The sequence below is a fragment of the Macaca thibetana genome, chromosome 5 (assembly GCF_024542745.1).
Source record: "Macaca thibetana thibetana isolate TM-01 chromosome 5, ASM2454274v1, whole genome shotgun sequence".
Taxonomy (NCBI): domain Eukaryota; kingdom Metazoa; phylum Chordata; class Mammalia; order Primates; family Cercopithecidae; genus Macaca; species Macaca thibetana.
In genome coordinates this window covers 86,202,578-86,229,643 of record NC_065582.1, presented here as the reverse complement: position 1 = coordinate 86,229,643, position 27,066 = coordinate 86,202,578, and the positions used below count along the sequence as shown (strand labels likewise).

At 38.3% G+C, this 27,066-nt stretch overlaps 1 protein-coding gene across 1 annotated transcript in view; it reads right to left on the bottom strand.

The window, feature by feature from the left end:
• MANBA (mannosidase beta) overlaps positions 1–27,066 on the bottom strand; it is a 138,466-nt gene that overhangs the window by 51,793 nt on the left and 59,607 nt on the right. The window contains exons 6-7 of the mRNA XM_050791912.1: positions 15,038–15,213; positions 14,021–14,131 (exon numbers count right to left, since the gene is read on the bottom strand). Coding sequence (XP_050647869.1) covers positions 14,021–14,131; positions 15,038–15,213 — 287 coding nt within the window. The remainder of the gene's footprint in view (positions 1–14,020; positions 14,132–15,037; positions 15,214–27,066) is intronic.

The following is a 27,066-nucleotide window of genomic DNA, read 5'->3' as shown; positions in this document are numbered from 1 at the left end:
TGCCACTTTGCAATGACAGAGTAACTCGTCCAGTTGAGAGATTTGACTGCAGTATGAAGACTGGCCTGATATCTCATCTGAAATAATCATACTTTTGCTTTACAAATGAGTGAATCTCCAGATATAGATGGACTTGCCAGTTTGCTTGTATTTGTATGTTATCAACACAATAAATCATCAAAAATCTTTTCTGTGAATTTTTTGCAACAATACACAAGAGGTGCTGAAATATTCAAATTACTAAATAACTTTTTGAATCTCAGGGTTATCCTGTAATTACTGTGTTAACATTGGCACCGATGTTACAAAAGCAGTGGTAGGTAACACTGCTGCTGCCTTAGCAGGAATCAAGGCAGTAGCTCCAAATTGCTAGTAGTCGTTACATCTTTCACCTTCATGTATTAGCAGGAAAATGAAAAAAGCCAGTTTCACTTATGAATGTCCTTGATAAAGCAGTAAACATTAATTTCATTAAATCCCAACCCTCAGTATGCATAATTTTAATACCCTGCATTATGAAATGAGCAATACCCATAAAGCACCATTCACAATAGATAGCTGGAGGAAAAGCCTCTGGGCCATTATTAGAGTTGTATGTAAGCTGAATTGGCCTTGTTCATGACACCCCATTTTTACTTGATAGAAGGCCTGACAGACAACCAATGGTTATTCAGACTTGGACACTTGGCAGACATTCTCTAGAAATGAATGAAGTGAGCCTGTCATTTCAAGGAAAACAACTGGCAGTGTTTGTGGCTAAGGATAAAACTCAAACTTTCAAGTAAAAATTGGGATTAGGGAAAACTTGTATCTACTACCTGATGGTAGTAGATACTTACTTAAAAACTTTTTAGATGTCAATTTTGGCTTTTGTTGCCATTGCTTTTGGTGTTTTAGTCATGAAGTCCTTGCCCATGCCTATGTCCTGAGTGGTATTGCCTAGGTTTTCTTCTAGGGTTTTTATGGTTTTAGGTCTAACATTTAAGTCTCTAATCCACTTTGAATTAATTTTTGTATAAGGCGTAAGGAAGGGATCCAGTTTCAGCTTTCTACTTATGGCTAGCCAGTTTTCTCAGCACCATTTATTAAATAGGGAATCCTTTCCCCATTTCTTGTTTTTGTCAGGTTAAACTAAACAGCTACTGCACAGCAAAAGAAACTACCATCAGAGTGAACAGGCAACCTACACAATGGGAGAACATTTTTGCAATCTACTCATCTGACAAAGGGCTAATATCTAGAACCTACAAAGAACTCAAACAAATTTACAAGAAAAAAACAAACAATCCCATCAAAAAGTGGGCAAAGGATATGAACAGGCACTTCTCAAAAGAAGACATTTATGCGAAAAAATGCTCATCATCACTAGCCATCAGAGAAATGCAAATCAAAACCACAATGAGATACCATCTCACACCAGTTAGAATGGTAATCATTAAAAAGTCAGGAAACAACAGGTGCTGGAGAGGATGTGGAGAAATAGGAACACTTTTACACTGTTGGTGGGACTGTAAACTATTTCCATTGTGGAAGACAGTGTGGCAATTCCTCAAGGATCTAGAACTAGAAATACCATTTGACCCAGCCATCCCATTACTGGGTATATATCCAAAAGATTGTAAATCATGCTGCTATAAAGACACATGTACATGTATGTTTATTGAGGCACTATTCACAATAGCAAAGACTTGGAACCAACCCAAATGTCCATCAATGACAGCCTGGATTAAGAAAATGTGGCACATATACACCATGGAATACTATGCAGCCATAAAAAAGGATGAGTTCATGTCCTTTGTAGGGACATGGATGCAGCTGGAAACCATCATTCTCAGCAAACTATCACAAGAACAAAAATCCAAACACTGCATGTTCTCACTCATAGGTGGAAAGTGAACAATGAGAACACTTGGACACAGAAAGGGGAGCATCACACACCAGGTCCTATTGTGGGGAGGGGGGAGGGGGGAGGGGGGAGGGAGGAGGGATAGCATTAGGAGATACACCTAATGTAAATGACGAGTTAATGGGTTTAACACACCAACATGGCGCATGTATACATATGTAACAAACCTGCATGTTGTGCACATGTACCCTAGAACATAAAGTATAATAAAAAAAAACTTTTTAGATGACATCAGTGGTGATATTAACAAATGTGATATTATAAAAGGAAATGTTTCAACATGTAGAAGATCTGTAACTCTCAAGAAACATTTTCCAAGAAACAGACATTTTCCAATAACCAATGCCTTACATTACAATATCATATAATATGGGTAAAGAATTCAAAGTGCAAGATAGACTAATGGATTTTAACGTAAGAGAGAATAAAAAGTTCATTGGTTAGTTGCAATTCACACTGGGACTAACCTTTAAGAAACTATCATTTGTTAAAAGAAAATCCACAATTTATCTGAAAAGACTATTTTTTTCCCTTTTCCAAGTATATCTGTGTGAGGTCAGATTTCCTTAATCTGTTTCAACTGAAACAACATATTGCAAATTGACTGAAGGCAGATACAGATGAGAATCCCTTTGTCTCCTACTAAACAAGACATTAAAGTGACTTGCTAACACGTAAAACTGTCATTATTTCCACTAGTTTTTTTGTTAATTTATTTTTTATAAAATAAGTCATATATAAAAATAGTCATATGTGCCATGAGTTTATTATGGTTATTTAAAATGAATAAGTAAATATTTAATTCCCAGTTTTAATATTTAATATGGTAAATATCGGTACATATAACCCATATAAACAAAAGCATGTTGTGGTTTTCAATAACTTTTTTAAGTATAATGCAGTGCTGAGTCCAGAAAAATTTGAGAATCACTATCGCAGAAAATAGAATTTATTTATTTCTTAGTATCTATGAAGGCTACAAACTGTATTAACTATACAACATAATACTTTCAGCACATTTTTCCTTTCTGTGCAAATGTTCTTATAAAAAGACATCTCTCCCTATCCCCCAACTCTTGCAATAACAAGTTATGACTGGGGTGACAACGAACCCAAACCACCTGACAGTGCCTCAGAGGTGAAGTAGTAATTACCAGCCACCTTTCCCTCTGGGCATTCTTTGACAAGTGAAAGGCTCCTGCTTCTATGATAAGTGTCAGTAATTTTCCACATCCTCTGGCAGTCTTGAAGTCACATAAAAGCCTTCTTCTACAACAGGTATTTTACTTCAGAGAAAATAATGGGTTCTAAAAGATTTCTTGAAAAGACCCTTGAGTAACACATATTTGCATCCAAAGTAAATATGTAATCTTCATATGAGACTAAAATTTTTTAAACAGTCCAACAAAGCAAATTATTGTCTAACGGTATGAAAAAGGTATAAATACCTAAGAAACTAAAAAATGTGTAAGTCGGGCAGTTTGAAAATTAAAAATTTTAACTTCTAAATTTTTATCTATTTTTGAAGTTTCTATTAATTCCTCACTAAATCTGTATTTTTATTAACTTTATAAACATTTCCTTTTCAAAATAGAAGGATTAACTTTAAAAGTGCAGGATAGTTGAATGCATTCTTTCAAACAAGAATTAAGGATATCTGAACTAAAGGGCTTAAGAGGTACGTGACTGATAAACATGGTACTCCTCAAATTTCTTTCTCTGGCAGACCAAACAGATGATATGTAATGAATCATTGATTCATAAGCCCAAGGCCGCTTCTCAGCTGTTTGTAATCAGATACTTAAAAAGCTGTAATAGCATCACTAGATTTTCAAAAGGGCAATTTTCTTCTTAAAAAGAAACCCACTTATTTCTAAACGTTGTCAAATGTCAAACCTGCTAAAATCCTTTTACATATATTTTAAGACACAACCAAACACTGCATTTCTGTCTTTGTTCTGAAAGTGCTCCAGCGTGTAAAAGTATTGAGAAAACAAGCTCTGGGTCTCCACAAATAGCTCTTGTCAACCAGGTCCCTGCAGGATGACACAAGAGACATAACTTTGTTGTGCCCTTGCAATTTGCAGACAGCACAACCAGAAGTTAACAGATTAACATTAACATTGGCACAGTTATCTATCCTTGTAGCCAGATGTGTATCTAGTACATCTGACACCAGATAGGATCACTTTTTAAGACCTCCTCTTCTATATGACAAAGTTATTTTCAATAGAAGTAATGAAATGAAATGAATAATGATAATTCCAGAAAAGAATGTCCAGAAAAGAATGTAGACATTAAAAACTTTCTTTCACTGAACTTTGCATAATCATGCCAGTTTTTTAAAAGGTAAAACGAATATTAGAGTACAAAAAAGGAAAAGTTAATAGATTCAAGTTCTGATTATATTAATATATTTAATAAACTCATAAAGGGAATAACATACATAATGGTATGCTATAGTAAGAAATAATAACATTTGCTATTTTCAGCCTTACCTTCTAAAAATCTGTCAACAACTTTCTCAAAATTGATCTTCTTTGGACATACATGTTCAATATTTGATTCATTTGTCATAGCTGATGGAAAAATACCTTTTGTTAATTTTAACTCAGAAATGTTCTTCCAGATGAGGCCAGAGATATGCAAATATTTTAGAAAGTATTAAACATAATAAGTTTGGTAGAGATTCATAAAAATCCCACTTCACATTCAACTCCAAAAAATGCAGTCATATCCATGCCTTTGTTCTTTTGACTTTCGTTCAAACTACTTACAAATGCCTCTGAGGTATTAAAAAAAAAAAATCCCACTTCTCAAGTATTTCTTCTGTAAAATCACAGAAAATGATTGTGAACACAGATAATATTTGATTCACTGCTGTAGAACAAGTGTCCAGTTCTCAGGGACAACAATTGGGGCGTTTGGCATTGCTATGTGGATTTCTCTGAGCTATGGAAAACCAGCAACTCTTTGTTGTTTCTCCTGGCACTCTTCTTCAAAATTTGATTCTTTTTTCTACGTAAATGTCGATTTCCTCATATTTTGTTGTTACACAGGAAATAGGCTTCACCAAAATTTCTGTGCACTTACCTTCAAAGTCTTCAAAGAAGACTTGTAAAGTTGGGAATTTCACTGTACATTGTTCAAGATAGAGTCTGACTATTTGCAAATATTTTTGTATGTGATTAATGTCATCTAAAACTACACTGGAAAAAAGATAATTCCAAAGAGAGAACTGCATACAGCAGAGTGAAATATCTGAGCTGATTCATGTGTCCACATTTTCTTTGGATTACATGGTACTTCAAAGTTGAGATAACTTTTCAAAATTTTTCTACAGTGACCCAGCTTCATAATGAACCTTCCATCTTGTCTAGGGAAGATTTTCTGCAGCTTTTCCCATCAATGAGGTGAGATGAGAAAGAATGAATACAATTTTTCCAAAGTTCTAATACAAAAAATCACACAGGAAAAAAGTTTCCAAAAAAGCAAATTCCACAAGGCTCAGAGAATAATTTCCAAGAGGCTGAAATATTTTTTGGGATTAATTTCTTTGATTTTTGCATGAACTCCACAGTGAATACTGGCCACATACGCAGCATCTTTTATCCTGGACGGTGGCAGAGGTTTATGAAATAAGAATCCCATTCCTTGAAGCTATTTTCTGTGCATTCTGCAGCAGTTTTTCTGGAAATATGAGAATGACTCCTTTATTTCCATTCTACCACCTTCTATATGACCAATTCACACATTTGATCTCTGTTTCCAGAAATGTAAGAATGACTTCTTTATTTCCACTCTGCCACCTTCAATATAGGCCTATATGACCAATTCACACATTTGATCTCTGTTTAAAGTGTCCAGAGTGCTGTCAAAAAGAATTCCAGCCAGGCAGTGGCTCATGCCTATAACCTCAACACTTTGGGAAGCTGAGGTGGGAAGATTGCTTTTGGACAGGAGTGCGAGACCAGCCTGGGCAACATGGCAGGCTGTGTTGCAACACCCACTTACTGTCTGCACCTACAGCTAACTGCTCCCCATCTCTGGAAAAATAAAATAGGCAAGGCATGGTAGCATGTGCCTGTAGTAGTCCTAGCTACTTAGGAGGATAAGGTAGGAGGATCACGGGGGCCCAGAAGTTCAAAGCTGCAGTGAGCTATGAGCAGCCTGGGTGACAGAGTGAGCCCCTGCCTCTAAAAACAACAAAATAATAATTCCAAAGTATTTTTTTCAATATCTGCCACCCCCTACTAAAGCATACCACTGATGTCATGCTTTAGTTTGACTCTTTCTTTAGTTTTAAAACAACAAATTTAAAAGAATAAATTTCAATTCTAAAGACACCATTAAAATTAGTAGAATATATTTCACACATTAACTAAAACATGCACTTACCAAGCAAAATATTACACATTACACCTCAGAATCCATAGCTTTCTCAATTGTAAATTTAAAGCATAAAAATAACTCCAAGAGATCACATCAAATTGAAGTAATTTATGTTGAGTTTCTCCTTTTTTATAATCACTGTGCTATTGGTGTTTATTTCTAATCTGTAATGCTTTTAAACACAGGCCTGTATAGGACAGGGAATGGAGGCGCAAACTGTGTTCAAAGCAAGCTCAAACAATTCCAAACTGCTATAAATTTGTTTTCAAAATGACTGCAAGAAGCTGAATCTTCATGTATCTGGGAATGACTGTATAACTAAGAGTACTCCAGGCCGGGTGAGGTGGCTCACGCCTGTAATCCCAGCACTTTGGGAGGCAGAGGTGGGAGGATCACTTGAGGTCGGGAGTTTGAGACCAGCCTGACCAACACGGAGAAACCTCGTCTCTACTAAAAATACAAAAATTAGCCGGGCATGGTAGTGCATGCCTGTAATCCCAGTTACTCAGGAGGCTGAGGCAAGAGAATCTCTTGAACCTGGGAGGCAGAGGTTGCGATGAGCCGAGATCATGCCATTGTACTCCAGTGTGGGCAAAAAGAGACAACTCTGTCTCAAAAAAAAAAAAAAAAAAGAAAAAAAAAATACTCCAAATTAACTTTCATGTAAAATATAAAGTCTATTAGAGGACTAGTAATAAAAGTGTGCTAAATCTAAGCATACATGTATATTATTAACATTCAAGAGTAACCAAACACACAGATAAAACTTAGACCAGTATATGACTGGGAGAGGGAGAGGGTAGGAGAAGTATTCTATCACTGGCATTATTTATTAATAGAATTGCCAGTATATAGTAATAATGAAAAATAGGCCAATGGATAGTCTACACACAAGGCACCCACTTACTGTCTGCACCTAGGGCTAACTGCTCCTATGGCCCACCTGAGAAAGCCACTGCCTATAGCCATCTTGGAAATCTTTAATAAAACTTCTGACAAGGAAAAGGCCAAAAGGACAGTGTACTGGGTTGAACAGTGTCCCCCCAAAATGCATGTCCACCCAAAAATGTAACCTTACTTGGAAATAAGGTCTTTGCAAATATATTTAGTTTTGTTAAAATGAGGTCATACTGGGCCCTAACCCAACGACTGGTGTAGTTATAAAAAAAGGAAACAAAAGACACACACAAGGAGAAAGCTATATGATGGTGGAGAAGAGATCAGAGTGATGCATCTACAAGTCAAGGATTGCCAGCAATGATGAGAAGCTGGAAGGGGCAAGGAAGAATTCTTTCCCAGAACCTTTGGAAGGAACACGGCTCTGCCAACATCTTGATTTTGGACTCCAGCCTCCAAGACTGTGAGAAAATAAATTTTAAGATACTCAGTTTATAGTAATTTGTAATGATAGACCTAGAAACCTAATACAGAAAGAGACACATTTCATAATCTCTGTGCCCTCTCAATACAAAAATACACCTTGATTATTCTTAATTCCATATTATTTGGCTATGTACTTTTAAGGTCTTTAGAGAGCCAAAAGTAGCACTTAGAAAAAATTCCACTTGTATTACATTGGTTTTTTGCCCTGTGGAATTTGCAAAGATGAAGACAGGAATTTAAAAAACAAACAATGAAGTGACATTGAAAAAAAAAAAAAAAAAAAAAAAAAAAAAAAAAAAAAAAAAAAAAACACTGTAAAAGAAAAAAAACTCCCAATTGTTTTTGTAATTGTAATAGCCATGGACAATCATTCACCTCTTCTGGCTTGGGAACTATGAAATACAAGTTTTAGTTGATTATAGAATACCTATTATTATATCTATTTTCCTACAATAATTTCATTGGAGAATCTTGATCCCAGGATCAAATGTACACAGCAACAGCCTTCTGTTGCTTTTAGCAAAACGATACCTTATACATAGAATACCTGGGAAATTCTTATAAAATCAATTATGTGTAAGAGAAATATCAACTAATTGGTTTCCTGTTTTTCCATAAAGGCAAGTCATAATAAGCATTCAAAAATACGTATTAGTTCATTAAAACATGTTACCCAGTCAATTCAGTACAATCAATTAGTAGGATAAAAACACTGAGTTAACCTGGGAAGAAAATGGGAAAAACTGATTGGTCAGATTTTTTATTCCATTTACACAGAGTATCCTCTCCCATTCCCACTTAAAACACAAAACTTTTTCTTTTGTTAAAAAATCAATTTGGTTTCCCAAACTGATAAAGCTAACTCTCCCAGACTCACATTCTAAGGTCCCTCATGCAATGATTTATTTGGCAGAATTTATGATATCCCAACATTTATTTTTTATCTTGTTATTTATTAATGTTTAAATTGCCTGTTGACATTTTTTCAATACATGACCTCCCTTCTTGCTTAAACCATTTTCCCCAATGTCACTCAACATAAGAAAATCTCAGTCATCAAAATATTCTGCCATGTTCACAAAGAAATGTAGTCAGCACTTTCCTCTCTCTCGAGTGCCTGTATTCTTTTCATGATTCCATACATTTCTGCTATATGGGCTGCATTCAAAATCTGTAACTTCCCGCGGACCTTTTGTCTGAGTCAAATATGCTGGTGATACACTCAGTTTAAAAAAAAAAAAAGAAATCCTAAACACGTTTCTAAGCTCAATGGAAGAGGAGAGGCAAGAAAGAAAGATATAAAACTGAAGCAAGATGGATTTCAATGAGGTATATTTAAAATAGAATTATTTTTGCATAAGCAAGCCCATGGTAACAATAAAGCCATCAGGAAACAAGAGCAACAGAGGTGAGATAAGGAGGGGCTGATGATGAGAAAACAGTGTTCAATGTTCAGTCTGACACAGTACTAAGTGCTGGTGAGCATGAGGAGCCTAGGCAAGTCTCATATAACCACTTTGGATGGCAGTTTAGCATAACTGAAAAAGCTGAACTCATGCATCCTCCATAATCATGCAATTCCACTCCCAGCAGATAGGCCACTGGGGGCGTATGTGCTCCAAGCGTTATATCAGTAATGTTCACAGCAGCATTACTTGGGATAGCCAAAACTGGCAATTACTCAAATTGCAACAGCAAAATGTGCAGTATAATAAAATCTTATACAACTTAAATAGACAAACTACAGTTACACAGAACAACAAACAGCAGTCCCCCCTTATCTACAGGGGATACACTCCAAGACCCCCAGTAGGTACCTGAAACTGCAGATAGTACTGAACATATATACTATGATTTTTTCCATCTGATAAAGGAGAAGGCTGCTAAGCGACTAACAGGTGGATAATGTATACAGCAAGGATAAGCTCAACAAAGCAATGATTCATGTCCTGGACAAGACAGGGCAGGACAGCACGAGATTCCATCATGCTACACAGAACAGTGAGCAATTTAAAACTCACGAATTGCTTATTTCTGGAGTTTTCCATTTACTATTTTCAGACCACAGCTGACTACGGGTAACTGAAACCACAGATAAGGAGGCACTACTATATCTAAATGTCAAAAACATAATGTTGAGCCAAATTAGCCACACACTAAAGAATACATGCTATATGGTTCCATGTACATGAAATTCAAAAACGGACAAAAGTAACCTAGTGATGGATGTCAGGACAGTGGATCTTTGGGAAGGAAACAGGGGTCATTATTGGGGAGGCTCACAGAAGGGAGGGGGGAGTTTGAGGTGTGAAGTGCTAGTAATTAATGTTCTGTTTCTTGAACAGGATGACAGTTACACGAGTGTTCATTTTCTCATAACTCATTAAGCTTTTCACTTACGGCTTGTGTATTTTTCTGTATGTGTTATATGTCACAATAAATAAAAAATAAAACGTTATTTGACCAAAACTCCCTAGCTTTCTTTCTCATGTTTACTTTTTCACCCTAAAACTCCACTGACAAAAGAGTTTGCAAGTCTTATAGAAAGAAAATATACTTTAAGTGGTCCTAGAGAGCTTCAAAATTACCTCCATCCTCAAGTTGCATCCTTCCCTCCCATGTGTTACCTTTCACCACTGTTACAACTCAAACAGAGCCCCTCATCCCAAAGCGAATCCATCCTGTTCTTATTTCCTACCTCGCAGAGACCTTGCCCTCTCAACTGCCTCCCTGCTTTCTAACTCTTTTTAGTCTTTCCCTCGCTACCAGCCCCTTCCCATCAGGATTTTGCTGTTGCTTTTCATTCTCATAATGGTATCCTTTTCTATGTTGAAACCATTGCAAACTTGTAATAAAGTTGCAACAGTAATACAAAGAACTCCTATATGACCATCACCCAGAGACCCCCCCATTCAAGTTTTCATCAGTTGCCCCAATAACATTATGACAAAAAAAATCACTGCACTGCACCCAGTTCGTACATAGTCTCTTCCAATGTGGAACAGTTCCTCAATCTTTCCTTGACATTTTTGAAGATTATAGTAGATTGAAGACTGAAGATTGAAGGCCCTTGTGTCTTTTCAATGTGTCACATTATTATTGAGTACCTCCTTACTTCCTGGAACAGCAAGATATTCCAGGCTCCAGCTCGAGAATCAGTCATTTCTCTAAAGAGCCCTGATTGCTTTTAGCACAGAGTGGTATTCTAGATCAAGATATGGGTCCTAAATCCATTCGCTGCTACTAGAGAGCCACTCTTCCCAGGCGCTCTGAGAAAGGATTAGGAAATATGTGAAAAGAGCTAGGAAATATGAGTGTGTGTGTGTGTGTGTGTGTGTGTGTCTACCTACACATACACATGCATTTACATGGACATTTCTTTCTCTGTCTACACATACTGAAAATCATGACTTCATACTATTAGCTCCAATTCGAATCCATTGTAGCTTTCCCCCTTTCTATGTTGAACCACCTCTCTCCATTCATGAAAAGGCTGGCTTCCACCACTTCAATATATTTACTTATTTGTTCAGTTGCCTATGTGTAGCCAATCTGATCCCAACTAGCCACCATCACCAACTGGTTTAGGCATAGTTTCCAATCAGATATTTTCAGAAGAGTTGCCTATATTCACCGTCTTTACTTCCTTGAGTCATTCCTCGACCCACTACAATTTGATTTCCATGCTGATCAAGGTGACCAGTAATCTCCTTGCCACCAAATCTAAAGGATCTTTCTCAATTCTTTTCTAACTTGAGCTCCCTTGCAGCATTCAAGACTCTGAACATTCTTTGCTTCTTAAAACACTCTTTCCCTCTGGTTTCTGTGACTCCCCACTCAAATTGGTTTTCCCTCCACCTTGTCAACCATTCCTTCTTAGATTCTTCTACAGGCTTCTCCCCAAACCCCAACTTTACTTATTATGACTGACTGGGGTTCTGTCCTAGCTCTTTTCTCTGTGCCATCCCTGAGGTATTTCATCCACTACCATGGCTACAATTATCTACATTCTGCTGACTTACACATCTATATCCTTAACCCAGATGCAATCCCTAAGCTTAAGACCTATCTAATGAAACACCCACCAAATATTATTCCTTGGGTGTCTCTCAGTCCCTCCACACAAAACACGTCTAACACTGAAATAATTTCCACCCAACCCCTTCCCCCAAACCTTCTCTTCTTTCTGAGTAATGTAACTCAATGAACAGTTGCCATCTGTTCAGCAGCCCAAACCAGCAACTGAGGAACCATTCTTAACTCCTTTTTTCCCACCCCCACATCATCAGTGCTTGTTCCTTCATGTGGCTCATTAGGCCCTGCAGGACCTTGTCCTAGCTACTTTTATAACACCATCTCGTTCTTCAACTTCAAACTCAACCTCAGCTGCATTGAAATTTCTTTCACTTGCACAAACATGCAACATCCTTTCTAGTCCTTGGGCCCTCACATTCTTCTCCCTCTGCCTCTTTGCTACATTACTTGGCCAAATTCTACTTATCCCTCAGGACACAGGCTCTGGGAATCTTCCCAGAATGCCCCTGCTCTGTACTTCAATGGCACTCTCTACATCTCTAGGGTGCTAATTTATTCCAATGGCTCATTTAATGATTTTAACTTCCCAATCAGATTATTAGCTCTACTAAGGTCTCAAAGAGAAACAGAAGCAGTGTCTTAGTCACAGCTCTATCACCAGGACCTAGCAAAATAGCCAAAACACAGTTGGTGTGCCCTAAGTATGTACTGAATGAATCAGCCTCAAAAATAGCAAATCTACAGCAGCCACAGCCAAAGAGCACATTTCACACACATGCATTAACTCAAGCGGTGGGGCAGTTACATCCTCCTTCACTCCTGTTACTGCTTGATTCAAAGGTTGGCATCTTTATGTGTAATGAACAATAATATAATCATATTAGCCTGAAAGAAAGAGTTATTTCCTTTAGAAAAAGACAGAAGTTCCTCTTCGTTCTCTGTAGTAAGTTGGAATGACTCATTATTTTTTACATTTTCATGAAAACAACACACAACAAACTCACTGTGTGAGACAGCACACATCCTCTCAGCCAAGAGGGTTACAATAAGAGTGAATGCTTTGGCCCTGAAGATGGGTCCAGGATGTTCTCCCTGTACATAACTCCGCGCATGCGCGCGCACACACACACACACACACACACACACACACACACACACACACATTCAGTGTCTCAGAAAATACACAGCATGACTGAACAAAAGAAAAATAGAAAATGCACTCCTGAAGGACATATCTCCACCCTTAGCATGTTGTCTGGCCCACAGGAGAGGCAACACCAAATATGAGAGGTGACACCAGCCAACTGTAAACACCGAAGCTGGTGTCCGGGAGAGGAGGAGATCTTTGAAGAGGGTTAATACTGTCTCTACTAACTACATGCCATGACTCTCATAAGCCATATCCAAGCCATCTCGTTTTTACTGTCCTGATTTTACATATTTTGAGATTAAGTAAGTAGCCTATAGCTAATACATAACAAAGTGCAGTTCTTTCCAATTCCTAGTGCTATATCCTAAAATGGGTAAAACTGAAAAATCAGAAAACACCAGTAGAAGCATCTATTTAGAAAAATGAAGAAGAATGTCAGAGGAAATAAATAAAAGTTAAAAATTATTGGTTCTGAGGAGTAAGAAGTAGGAATAGGAAGTGTTGGGCAAGGGGTCTTATTCTTCATATAAACTTTCTAGTAATATTTGAGTTTTGAAATCACACATGTATTATTTTGATATAAGGTACAATTTTAAATCATAGCAGGAGACTCCTTATTGACAAAATAATATCTAAAGTATGATCCATTTAGAAATATAAGGCCGGGCACAGTGGCTCATGCCTGTAATCCCAGCACTCTGGGAGGCCAAGGCGGTGCATCACTTGCTATCAGGAGTTCGAGACCAGCCTGGTCAACATGGTGAAACCCTATCTCTACTAAAAATACAAAAGTTAGCTGGGCGTGGTGGCACCTGCCTGTAATCCCAGCTACTCGGGAGGCTGAGGCAGCATAATTGCTTGAACCTGGGAGGTGGAGGTTGCAGTGAGCCGAGATTGTGCCATTGCACTCCAGCCTGGGGGAAAGAGCGAGACTCTGTCTCAAAAAAAAATTTTTTTGAAAAGAAAAAAATAATATATATATATATGTATATATACACACAGAGAGAAGCTTTTGAATGCTGTTACTAGAAATTGTCTCTGACGGGTGGGGACATAAGAGTTTTGATAGTTTCTTCTTTTCCCATGAAGCTCTGTATTACTATTTCTAAAAGAAATATAATTATTTCACAAAATATTTTAAATTACTTACTTACCTTAGCTGATTTTTCGATATTTAAGCCTCCATCCAGTTCAAAAAGAATAGTCATGTTGTACCCAGTCTGGTTTCCATGTCCATGAGGCCACCAAGTTTCTACAGTAATATTCTTTTAAGAAAATTAGTCACTCTAATATGTCATATTTTCAGCAAAAAAGATTCAAAGCATCACATCGATTTCTCATATAGTCAAGTACAAAACTCTAGGTTCTAAAACAATGTAAATCTCCCTACTTATATTATGCCAAATCACACCAATTCATTGATAATATTTAAAAATCAGCATGTTAGGAATGTAGCATGTATCAATGCATCAAAAGCAAAAGGAAAGAACAAAATAACATGAGTGTTCAGAAAAACAACTCTTCCTGTCTCTAACACCAAACTTACATTTATTCCACGTTCTTAACACTTAGAATGGGACTTTGAAGTTGACTCTTCTTTCAAGTCAAAAACTAAAAATCATTTTGAGTTCTTACTTTATCTCAACAGCTACTGAATGTTATTTTGCTCCATCTTTTTCAGTACACAATTATTAATTAGAGGAATAGAAAAAGGAAAAAGAAAAGATAAAAATAATCCATTCTATCTTGACGTATGAAAGATCATGAGTTTAGAATTAAAATTATGCAAGTAGAATATAAGTATCAATAATTAAAATAATTGACAAGTACCAAAAATAATCACTGCTATTTAAATATAATCCATAGAATGTATTTTGGCTTCAGGATACTACAAATACTACAGAAAATTAAAATATAATGATAAAAATAAAATGAGAGGAAGAATTGCCAAATTAATGATATATTCTCTATTTTCTTAATCTTAAAATTTTGGAAAATCATTCTTTAGCTCATCCAGAAAACATATGAGAGAATAAAAATAGAGAAGAAAACGACAAATATAAGCAGAGAAAGTAGATTTTTCTTTCATACTTAGTCCCTCCTTTCTAATCTTTTCTTTAGCACAGGTATTGCTTTTCATCCATTGCTTCTCAGGAAGTACCATCATTTACCTTGCTAATGTTCAAAAATAGCTCAACAATCCTTTTCCCAGGTTGAAGTTCAAGGTTGTACATCTGTTGTGTTTGCAACTTAGGGATGGCTACGATCACTTGACCACCAACTGGCTTTGAGCTGACAACATCAAATGTAGCCTCTATTTCCAGATTCCACGCCTGGGCACTCTTATCTAAAATATAAAAAGAAAAAGAAAAAAATATATAAAATGCTAAGCATTATCACTGCACTTCTCAGGATTCATTGAAGGTAAGACTAAAGCAGCTTCAAACCCAGTAAGTGCTCCACAATGCTGTTGTAATGAAAACTTTGTGGAAATTTTCTTTTAATCTTCAGTTTAATCCTTCATTCTGAAGAAGAATAACAAAAATGATGTATTTTATATAGACTTCCACTCTAAAAATGTTATGATTGTAAGTCATAAAAACTTTATGGAGCATAAACAGAAAATAACAAATGGAAAGATAAAATAAATTTTCCAAGAATGATATACATTTGTTCCTTTTTATAAAGTAAAAATACTTTATAAAGTTAAGTGAAAAGTAACAGTATTTTTACTTTATAATGTAAATGGGTTTTAAAATTATGTAATGCATAAATTTATATGTATTAAAATTAATCAAATGTGAAAAAATAAAGTTATACTTGAAATGTAGATAATTTATACAAAAAATATTTCCTGAGGACTTTGTATGTGCCACGTACTCCACTAAATGATGGGAATTAAATGGTGACCAGGATAAACATGACCCCTACTCTCATGAACTAAGAGTCTATAGACAAATTCAAAAGTGTAATAATCAGCACAGGAGAAATAAAAGGCTGTCCTGAGAAATAAAAACAGGACGTCAGAAAGCACATCTAATACACAGAGGGTGAAGGAAGGCTTTTTCTTTTTTTTTTTTTTTTGGACACAGGGTCTCACTCTGTTGCCCCAGCAGTGGCACGATCATAGTTCACTGCAGCTTTGAACTCCTCAAGCAATCCTCCTGCCTCAGCCTTCTGAGCAGCTGGCACTACAGGCATGTGCCACCCCACCTAGCTAATTTTTTTTTTTTTTTTTTTTTTTACTTTTTGTAAAGATGAGGTCTCACTTTGTTGTCCAGGTTAGTCTTAAACTCCTGGCCTCAAGCAATCCTCCAGCCTCCACCTCCCAAAGCACTGAGATTATAGACATGAGCCACCATGCCTGGCCAAGGAACGCTTTCAATGGAAAGTGGTATCTAGCTGAGACCAGAAGGATGCCTCAGCTAAGTACAGAGGAAGATGATAAGGATTCTAGGCATACAGAAGCATGTGAAGGCCCATGAGTGAGAGAGAGGAATGCCATAACAAGGAAACTTGGGCAATAACAAAATTGATGAGAGGGGTCAGCATAATTGAAAAGTTGAGCAGTGTCCAAAGGACGAACAGGTGAAGAGTTTGGCAATTTCACCCCAGATCAATGTAGAGTCATTGAAGATTCTTCATCAAAGAGCGTGATCAGATTTGCATTTTATAAGAATTGCTAAGGGTCCCAGCACAGTGATATATCAGGATTAATATGAAAGAAGCAGAAAGATAAAATCTCTCTGTGTGCAAAAAGCCTCAGAAAATGCCACTTGGAAAGGCCAGGAACAGAGAGGAGGCAGAGTGTTGATCAGAAAGAAGAGAAAACAAGACCAAAGAGGAGAGCTATATGGAAAGAAGAAAGATGAGGGATGAACTTTGGGTGTGGAGTTTGGGGTTGTCAGAATGCTTCAAAACGGTTTTGAAGTAGAGTTTTATATATGTGCAGTATGACTCTGTCCTCTATTTCCTGTTAAATTTACATTGTTTATCTAATGTCTCTGGAATTGGATTTGTGTTTAGTTTTTATTTTTAAACAAGATAGAGCAATGGGACAGACTTGGGACAAGAGCTGGGTGGAAAAAGAGACCCTTTTTTAAAGTTATGCAGAAGAAACTGTTGATGAAATCTCAAAAAAGCTTGGAGGTACAGGGGGTTAGAGTCAGCAAAAAAGGTTCTCATTCTTTGCTGCCACAGGAAAAAAGGAGAAGAGCAGTGACTGTGCAGAGGCACTTAAGTTTCTACGATTCGTGGCAAAATATGGAGGGAGTTCCTATTTAGTGGCTTCCATTTTTCTCCAAAGGAAAGGAGGGAGAAGGCTACTATCTGAGAAATACCTTAGAGACCCGTCTCCTACAAATAAAGAGATTAGTAATTGTGGCTTTGCTGCAAAAGAAAAAAAAGCTAGGTTTGTATGCTGATCAATGACAAAAGACTTTATAACTGGCACTGTTTACAACTGTAGGACCACACCAGGCCTGTTCTAAAGATGACCCCAGCACAGTTTATCATTTGCATCTCCCATCAGCCAAAAGCATAGATTTGATGCACATCGAAGTAAAATTAATCCTGGACTTAAGAACTATTTTTGTTTATTAAATGATTTATTCTGAGAAACACTAGTCAATGAGCCCCGAATTAGGTTTGTTCTGATCCAGTTAATTTTGCAGGTTACTTACCGATAGCCTCCAGGTTTTGAATCTGTCAGCTGGCAGATCAGCTAGTCTACTCGCTCATCAGTGTTTAATTTCCTCTATTGAACAGGTTATCAAACTATGGTCTTTGGGACAAATCTAGCCCACCTCTTGTTTTTATAAATAAAATTTATAAATAAAATTGGAACACAGATGCTGTGGACTAAATGGGGACTCCTCCCCTAAAATTCATATGTTGAAGCCCTAACCTCCAGCTTTTAATGAAGTAATAAGGGTGGGGCAGTAATCTGTTAGGATTGCAGCCTTATAAGAAGAGGAAGAAATAGATATCCGTCTCTCTCTTTACTATGTGAGGACATAGCAAGAAGGCATCTGTCTACAAGCCAGGAAGGGAGCCCTCACTGGAAACCAAATTGGCCAGCACCTTTATCTCGGACTTCCCAGCTGCCAGAACTGTGAGAAATAAACTTCTGTTATTTAAGTCACTCTGCCTATAGTATTTTCTTTTTTTTTTTTTTTTTTTTTTTTTTTTTGAGACGGAGTCTCGCTCTGTAGCCCAGGCTGGAGTGCAGTGGCCGGATCTCAGCTCACTGCAAGCTCTGCCTTCCGGGTTCACGCCATTCTCCAGCCTCAGCCTCCCGAGTAGCTGGGACTACAGGCGCCCGCCACCTCGCCCGGCTAGTTTTTTGTATTTCTTAGTAGAGACGGGGTTTCACCGTGTTAGCCAGGATGGTCTTGATCGCCTGACCTCGTGATCCACCCGTCTCGGCCTCCCAAAGTGCTGGGATTACAGGCTTGAGCCACCGCGCCCGGCCTGCCTATAGTATTTTCTTACGGCAGCCACAGCAGACTAATATAACAGTCATGCTCATTTGTTTACTTACTGTCTTTGGTTGCCTTTGCAATACAACAATAGAGTTGAGTAGTTGTGACAGATGCCTAAACTATTTTACCGTGTGATCCTTAACAGAAAAAGTTTGCTAATCCCTGCCCTAGAATATTGCCCCCCAAAAGGCCATTCTAACCTTTCTTTAAATATCTCTAGTGACAAAAAACCTCTGTCTCACAAAATAGCCTTCCCATTTGTGCTAGGCTTGGCTATTGTAAAGACTCCCTTTACACTGAATTTGAAATATACTTCTCCTTAATATTCACCTAAAGATTTTAGTTACGTCCTTTCAGCACCTCCTACCAACCAAGCAGCCTCCTGTGTTGTTTTCTGCTACTTCTTTGGTAGGAGAATCAGCTGTTAGTGACAGCCTCTGACAGGAAAACAAACAATGCAGTCCTCAAAGGTCATTGGCAAAATTCCCCAGTTTCTCTTGCTTTGAACTTGGAAGGTTCTCAAGCAAGTCTGCACTCCTCCAAACATAACCCGTTAACACTCCTGAGCACTACTAAATGAACAAACTAAGGTTGTAGAATTAAAAACACAGTATGAAGATCTACGAGCCTACAAAGTTATCACCAGATATACTTAAGAATATATTTTTCCCCTCTCCTCTTCTTTCAAATAGAGTAAACCCCTTCCTTCCAGCAGCACATGGAAAATAGGTAATTTAGGTTCACAAGGGGCAAAGTCTTAAATAACCAGTAGTTTTCCTGATGTTCTTTGGTTACTCCCTTTCACTTGCTAAATTAAATTTATAAATTGCATAATCCTATTTGAAGGTAAGAAGAACTCCATCTTATAAATTAAGCCCCATTTCTAGAATACAGCTCCCTATTATCTCTCTCCTGGCATTACTAAGTCACCATTTCCTGAAGAACACCTATCATCACCAGCTCTCCTGAAGTGAAATGCAAGATCATTTCAAAAATGGATGCAGTACTGGGGGTGAGGGCAGGAAAGAAGGATTGCTATATCTTCTAGAATCCCCTACAGAGCTCATCCTTCCAATCACACCACCAAGTTCTGCATCCTCTCTTCACTTTGACTAAACAACTCCAGGCATAAAGAGGACAGGAATTCTTTATCAAAACAGGTGGAAAGGCAATGCTGGCCTGCCCTCTCCACAATTTGAGGTCTTGAGGCCCTCCCAGGCCTGAGGGCTTATTGGTATTCTCGCTGATGTCCTATGCCCAAGCAGAAGAGATTGAGTTCTATAGTTTGTTCATATAATCTCAATCAGGAAGGCAACCCAGAGGATGGCAGAGAATGTGGTTTTGACCACTGATTCACTTTAAGGCTTTGCCAGAGATGATTCAGTGAGGGTTCTTTAAAAAAAGAAAAAACAAAGAGCACAACATGTCTGACCTGGATGGGAATTTGTAGAAAGGGTAAGTAGCTACATAGCCTACATTAATGTATGCTGCTCCTTCATTCGGAGTATCACAAGACAACTGTAGCTCATGTAGATGTGTCCAGTACATCAGCCTTCAAAATCCTCTCAAATATGCCAGCTTCCTCTTATATTCTCATACAGTCTACTCCTTTGCTAAGATGTAGTTGGGGGGAAGAAAGGTCAAAAAAAAGCTTTATTCAATTGTCTAGGAGAAAAAGGTATAAGGAGAGACACAGAAAGTAGAAAAATAAGAGGGCTCAGTTACATTACTTCAAGTGTGTCAAAAAGTAACAGGAAGACATACTCCCAAACTATACGCTAAGCCTTGCTTTAATTGATTGTAAAAAAGACTCAAGTATCAATATTTTCATCCAGTCATGTAACATCTAGTTTCAAGAAAAACTGGGTTGTTCCACACTTATACCCTCACTAGGTGGTAATGACTATTCTAATTTACAAACAAAGGAAAAGAACCACAAAATGTTCGAGGTAGAAGAAACTTGGAGATGTTCTCATCACTTTGCAGGTGTTTCTGAGGCCCTGACTGCAGAATTTCCCTCCTGAGCCAATGGCCAGGCCAAGGGTCCAGGTTTCCTAACTCTGGTGCTCTCGATTTTCCATGAGCCTCTCGCAGTGATGCCTACCAAAAGGAATGACACTCGCAGGTACACAATGATTGACATTTGTATATGAATAATGAGGAAAAGCAAAAGCAAAGGTACTTTTTGCCTTTCAGAGCCCTAAAGCCAAATGTTGAATATATTCAATGTAAAACAAAGAATTTGGGGGCACTGTAACAATAAAATGTTAGCCTCTTATAAGAGGGTCTCTGTAAAAAACAATACTGAAATGGGCCAGGTGTCATGGCTCATGCCTATAGTCCCAGCACTTTGGGAGGCTGAGGCAGGAGGATCTCTTGAGCCCAGGGGTTTGAGACCAGCCTGGGCTACATAATGAGACCCCCATCTATAAAAATAATTTTTAAATTAGCTGGGTGTAGTGACACGCCTGTGGCCCCAGCTACTTGAGTGGCTGAGATGAGAGGATCGCTTGAGCCCAGGAGGTCAAGGCTAAAGTGAGCCGAGCTCGCTCCACTACACTCCAGCCTGTGCAACAGCCTGAGACTTTGTCTCAAAGTAAAAAAAGAAAGAACACTGAAAGCTACAAACATAGATAATATGTCTGACCCTCTGCTAAACGTGTATTTTTATGGTGCCACAGTTCCTGTACTTATCAAAATAGCATCTTTGTAACCTAAACTACCTGATGAGGGCACTAAAATAGTTATGTCAGCATTTCTGTCAAGCAAATGAAATCTATTTCTTGAATAACTACCGTCTGCAAACCTTGACAGGCATTATAAATTATATCCCAATCCAAAAAGGCAAATATGCTGTCTCTAACTCTCTGAATGTACTTAGACAAAATATACCCAAGGGTCACAGTTAAGCATACAGGATGGCATCGGGAACCATAAGGACTAGCAGGGCAGTGAAAGTTCAGAGGCAGCAAGGGATTCAAGTCAGCAAGGGATGAATCTGCAAACACTGGTAGATGAAAAAGATGCTTCATCTCATTGCGGGTAAAAGCTATTCAAAAATAGCTGCCTGGATTAGCTTTGCCCTGCTGAGCTCCTCACAGCTCCCCCTTTTGCAGGCTCTCCTCTTCCTCCATCTTTAATAGAATATGAAAAGCTGCAGGGAAAGGTAGTCACGTGCATTTAAAGAAACAGTAATGACACCACACTGAAATGACCAAGCCATGGAATTTATAAATTCAAACATAAGATATTTTCCTGTACTCCTGCCAGAATAATGGGACGGACTTAAGCAGCTGCTTTTCAAAAAGCTAACCATTGCCTTAGCCAAAAATGCTGGCCCACAGTTAGTTAAAACAGCTGTTTTCCCTCTTCTTCACCAAGCAGCAAGATCTCCTTGCCTACTCAGCAGCACAAAACCCTTGAAAATGAAATCAAGGCAAAAGAGACCCAATGCAAAATGCTCCCTAGAACAAGGATAAGTTAGCAACCTCCAAAGAAAATTTACTCAAGCAATGAGGAGACTAATCAGAGGAAAAATTATTCAAGCAACGTATCCTCTTGATGGATATTTCAAGCAAAATACCTATAAAGTTATTTTCAAGGGCTATTTTATGGATAAAATAATTTAAAGATGAATGAAAAAGTGATTCCAAATGAATGCATTAAAAAATAAATGCATGCTTATCAAATAAGCAAGACTGACAAATCTTTGCTTTAATATTATAGTATCTGTATTAAGCCATAACCCAAGGGTTGCAATGCCCTTTAATCTACTGAGCAGACCAGGGTCTGGCTGAGAGCTAGCCCACACTCCAACTCCATGGCTAGATCATCCAGGAAGAAGAGAGTGCTTTAGGCTGAGACAGCAAGTAAATTTGGACAGGGTGGTGAAGAGAACATCTTTAAGGTAGCAGAAGTGCTCCAAGCACACATCAAAGATTCACAGCTCACCTCAGCTCAAGAAGACAAGGGAGCTCACACGCTGAAAAACATCTCCATATTATTTATTTGTTATATATTTACTACTGTGGTAATAAAAGTGAACAGTGTATTGTTTCAACGGAAAATACCTATTGCACATTTCTAACTCAGTATGTTTATAAAACTTTATGAAAAGTTCATAAAATTAGGCAATCATCCCTTCCTAATAAATGTATGCCCTAGTGAATAGTTCACATCAGATTGTAAACATAACAGACCTAGCATGGACAAGATAATCAATAAATGAATATATGTCTGTTTCTTTCTCTCTCTCTCTCTCTCTCTCTCTCTCTCACACACACACACACACACACACACACACTTACCATCATCATCATCACCACCATCCAGGGCCTTCAGTTTTGGACAGATTATTTGCTTACAAATGTCCTTAATCCTTGGAATTGAGACATCTGCCCTTACCAGTTACCCTCTCCCCGTATCTCCTTCCCACATATCTCAGTATCGCAAGTTCAGCCCAGACTTCTCCCTTTCTTCTCCTAAGTGATGAGGTCAGTTTCCCTCCCAGCCCTCATCTCCAAGGGAAAAGGACAGTAGATTCTTGCTGGGTTTCCACACCCACTAAAAAGCATCTGAGTTTCTCTTCCCAATACAGGGTTACTCTTTCACTTTTTAAAGTACTTTAAAGTTACTCTTTCACTTTTTAAGGTAACTATAATAGTTATCGACATTTAAAATCTGATTAGAATATTTCAGAGCTAAGGATAAATCTTCAAATTAATATTTGCTACTGAGGTTTTAAAGAAAGTCACGCCAATGAACTGGAATCTCGTAGTGTTTAGATAAGTCACAGAAGTCTTAGAGATAAAGATAAACAGCAGTCATTTCTGCTTTCCTTTGACCTCAGTATTTTTTTCAAACATAAATTGTTTTTACTATTAACTACCTTAAACATTAAGAATATGTGAACATCATTTAGGAAGCTGAAGTTAGGGCAAATCAAACAAATGACCACAGGATATTAAAAAGTGCAAAAGTTTAGAAACCACTATTTTTAAGGACTAAGAATACAGAAAAGAAACATATATATATATGTGTGGATATATACATATATACTTATACAGGGTATAGTGTATATACCCTATATATAGTACAGTACATATATAGAGCATATATACTTATACTCTAATTTTATTACATCAAACAACCAAATTGATAACTATGAAATACATACATACTTATATATGTATATACTTATATATACTTATATACATATATGCATATACATATATACTTATTAAGTAAATTAATTCAAAAGAATTTCACATTAATTTTTTAGTTTAATAGGCTTCCTTCTGTCATACACAATTAAGTTAGGGAACTATGGTTGATCTTTTGATCTTCAGGAGTAAACTCGCTAATTTTAAGTCAAGACATAAATTGAACACTTGAAAAAGCACGAAGATTACAGTATCTCTTTCTAGCCTCAACAGGGGGAAAGCAGAAAGTGTCCCACAGACAAATTAGTTTAGGCTTTCACATCAAGTTAGCTGAAGTTACTAGACTAGATTAGTTTGTTTTAATAACTACTTTATCCACTTACTACATATACATATATATAACAGAGGCCCAATATAGAAATTTAGAAAAGACAGTTAAACAGAGGAATAAAATGCAAACCATTTGTAACACTACTACAGAGATAGCTACTGTTTGCATTAGTTTTTGTTTGTTTACTTGTTTATTTGTTTGTTTTTGAAACAGGGTCTTTCTTAGTCACCCAGACCAGAATACAGTGGAATAATCATAGCTCACTGCAGCCTCAACCTCCCTGGCTCAAGTAATCCTCCTGAAATTGCCTTTGCGAAATTATAACTGAGGAAATTATGACAATGAAAGAAATCAGACCTAATCTACTCCATCTTGCTTCTAACATGTAAGCTGTTCTTATTCATTCCTGGCAGTAGGCTGAACTAACTTTGGGAAGGAATTTTGTTTGACTCTGAAACAAAATGGATGACAACTCTTTCCCGAAAAGACTCCTTCTTGCCTGAGGACCAGTCTGCCTTTGCAGGACTAACAAATTAGCTACAAGATTAGAAATTACAGTTTAGGGGTCATGCAAACTTAATTTTTTAGTTTAATAGGCTTCTTCTGTCATACACAATTAAGTTAGGGAATTATGGTTGGTCTTTTGATCTTCAGGAGTAAACTCGCTAATTTTAAGTCAAGATATAAATTGAACACTTGAAAAAGCACAAAGATTACAGTATCTCTTTCTCGCCTCAACAGGGGGAAGGCAGAAAGTGGCTCCAAGAGTATAAACCTTCCCAAATTGCTACCGGGATAACATCGCTATTGTAAAACCTAGATCAGTGCTTGAGATATTTTACAGACCCTGCACTGGATGGATCAGCTGACACCACCCATACTGGTAATCTGGCTCAACCAGTTCTGCCATCCTACCCAGTAAAGAAGACAGCAAGAAAACCTTACTTCGCTCCCCTTACGATTCCGTCTCCGACCTGACCGCTCAGCATGCCCCACTTTCCAAGCCCCTACCCACCTGATTATCTTCAAAAACTCTGATCCCACACAGCATGGTGGCTCACGCCTGTAATCCCAGCACTTTGGGAGGCCGAGGCAGGTGGGTCATGAGGTCAGGAGATCAAGACCATCCCCACTAACACAGTGAAACCCCATCTCTACCAAAAATACAAAAAATAAGCTGGGCATGATGCCAAACGCCTGTAGTCTCAGCTACTCAGGAAGTTGAGGCAGGAGAATCACTTGAACCTGGGAGACGGAGGTTGCGGTTAGCCGAGATTGCACCACTGCACTCCAGCCTGGGCAACAGAGCAAAACTCTGTCTTAAAAAAAAACCAAAAAACAAAAAATCTCTGATTCCCAAATGCTGAATGCTTAGGGGGACTGATTTGAGTAATAATAAAACTCTGGTTTCTCACACAGCCAGCTCTGCCTGAATTACTCTTCCTCCATTGCAATTCCCCTGTTTTGATAAATCAGCTCTGTCTAGGCGGCAGGCAAGGTGAATTCATTGGGAGGTTACACTGCCACCTCAGCCTCCGAGTACTTGGGATTACAAGCATACACCACCACACATGGCTAATTTTTTTTATTTTTTGTAGAGACAATGTTTGCCCAGGCTGGTTTCAAACTTCTGGCCTCAAGTGATCCTTTGAACCTGGTCTCCCAAAGTGCTAAAGATCACAAGCATGAGCTACCATGCCCAGCCTTTCATTAGTTTTGACCCACCTCATTCCACACTTAAATTTTAAAAATGAATACATTTTATTTTAAATAAAAATTATATGTATCTTTTTTATTATGAACTCAGCTTTTTAAAAAAAATTCAGTAACTCTCACAGTGCCTGTCTCATAGTATACACCAAATAAATACATAAAAGTATCCAGACTACATTAGCTTATTCTTTTATTATTTCTCAACATTTAAACGTCTATTGATATCAGTGATACCTGCTGTCTTCCAGATAAAAACTGAAAAAAAAAATTCTGAAGAAACTACTAAAGGTAGAACTCTTTTAATGCTCTCATGAGCTTATGCTCTAATTTTATTACATCAAACAACCACATTGATAACTATGAAATTAATTAGAAATATAGGAATTACTACTTAACATGCACAAAGCACATCTTCTGAACAGGAAACATATATTTCTCTATGTTAAGTACAAAATATATTACAGTCATAAATTTTCAAAAATGAGGGAGGAGCTTCAAGATGGCTGACTAGCAGCATCTGGTATTCGCCACCTCCACAAAGAAGAACCCCTTCAGATAGACCACCTATCAGAAAACACTGAAATTCAACAGAAAAGTGACAGAAAACAGCTAAGGTAAGGAAGGAGAGAAAAGCAAGGAACCCTGCTTAGCAGGGAGCAGCTGAAAGCCTGGAGAGGCTCCCCAGTGCTGGGAAAAGGTAAGGGAGTCGCCTCCAGTGGTCTACATACCCATCATGGACTCCTGCAATCCTAGCCATGTTGAGAGCACCTCCACCCTCGCAGACCCCAAGACCAGTAGAGGGAGCTACAAGATACGCAATGGCATTGCTCCAGAGAGGGAGCTCCTAAGCGGTTAAAGCAAGGCACCATTTTGAGAGCCTAGCCCCGACCAGACTCCATGCTGCCTTTGGGCTTAAAAGCCCTACATCTCCACATTCCTGGAGACTTACTGACATCCCCACATGTAGCCAGGCACTGCTGCTGGCTGCTGCCATCAATGCTGAAGCAACTCCACCACCCCCAGGAACAGGGCTGCTACACATTTCAAAACACCCTGTGGAAGGGCTACCCTGCTTATCTCTACTACCTGGGGCAAAAGTGCATGCTCTCCACTCACCTACAGCTATTGCCACTGAAAGCAACCCCATCCTCCCCTGGAGAAGGGCGGCAGCACAGTCACTACTGCCCCCACCCAAGCATTCCACCAGTGCTCTGGATACTATCCCATGCCTGCCTACCACAACCAGCTCCCAATGCACCACTAGAGGGGTCTGAGGACAGGCCTGCCTGGCCTGGCTCTACACTCCCACTCAGTGCCTGAGCAAATGGTCTGGAAGCCTGGGGATCACCCTGCCCCAACCACCACTGTTGGTACCTGAGCACTCCTTCCAGGAGCCTGAGGACAGGCCCACTAAACCTGCAGCTACTACCACAGCTAACATCTGCCTGCATGTGCCACCTACGGGCCTGGGGACTAGTGTGCCCAGCCCGTTGCAGCCACTGCCAACACCA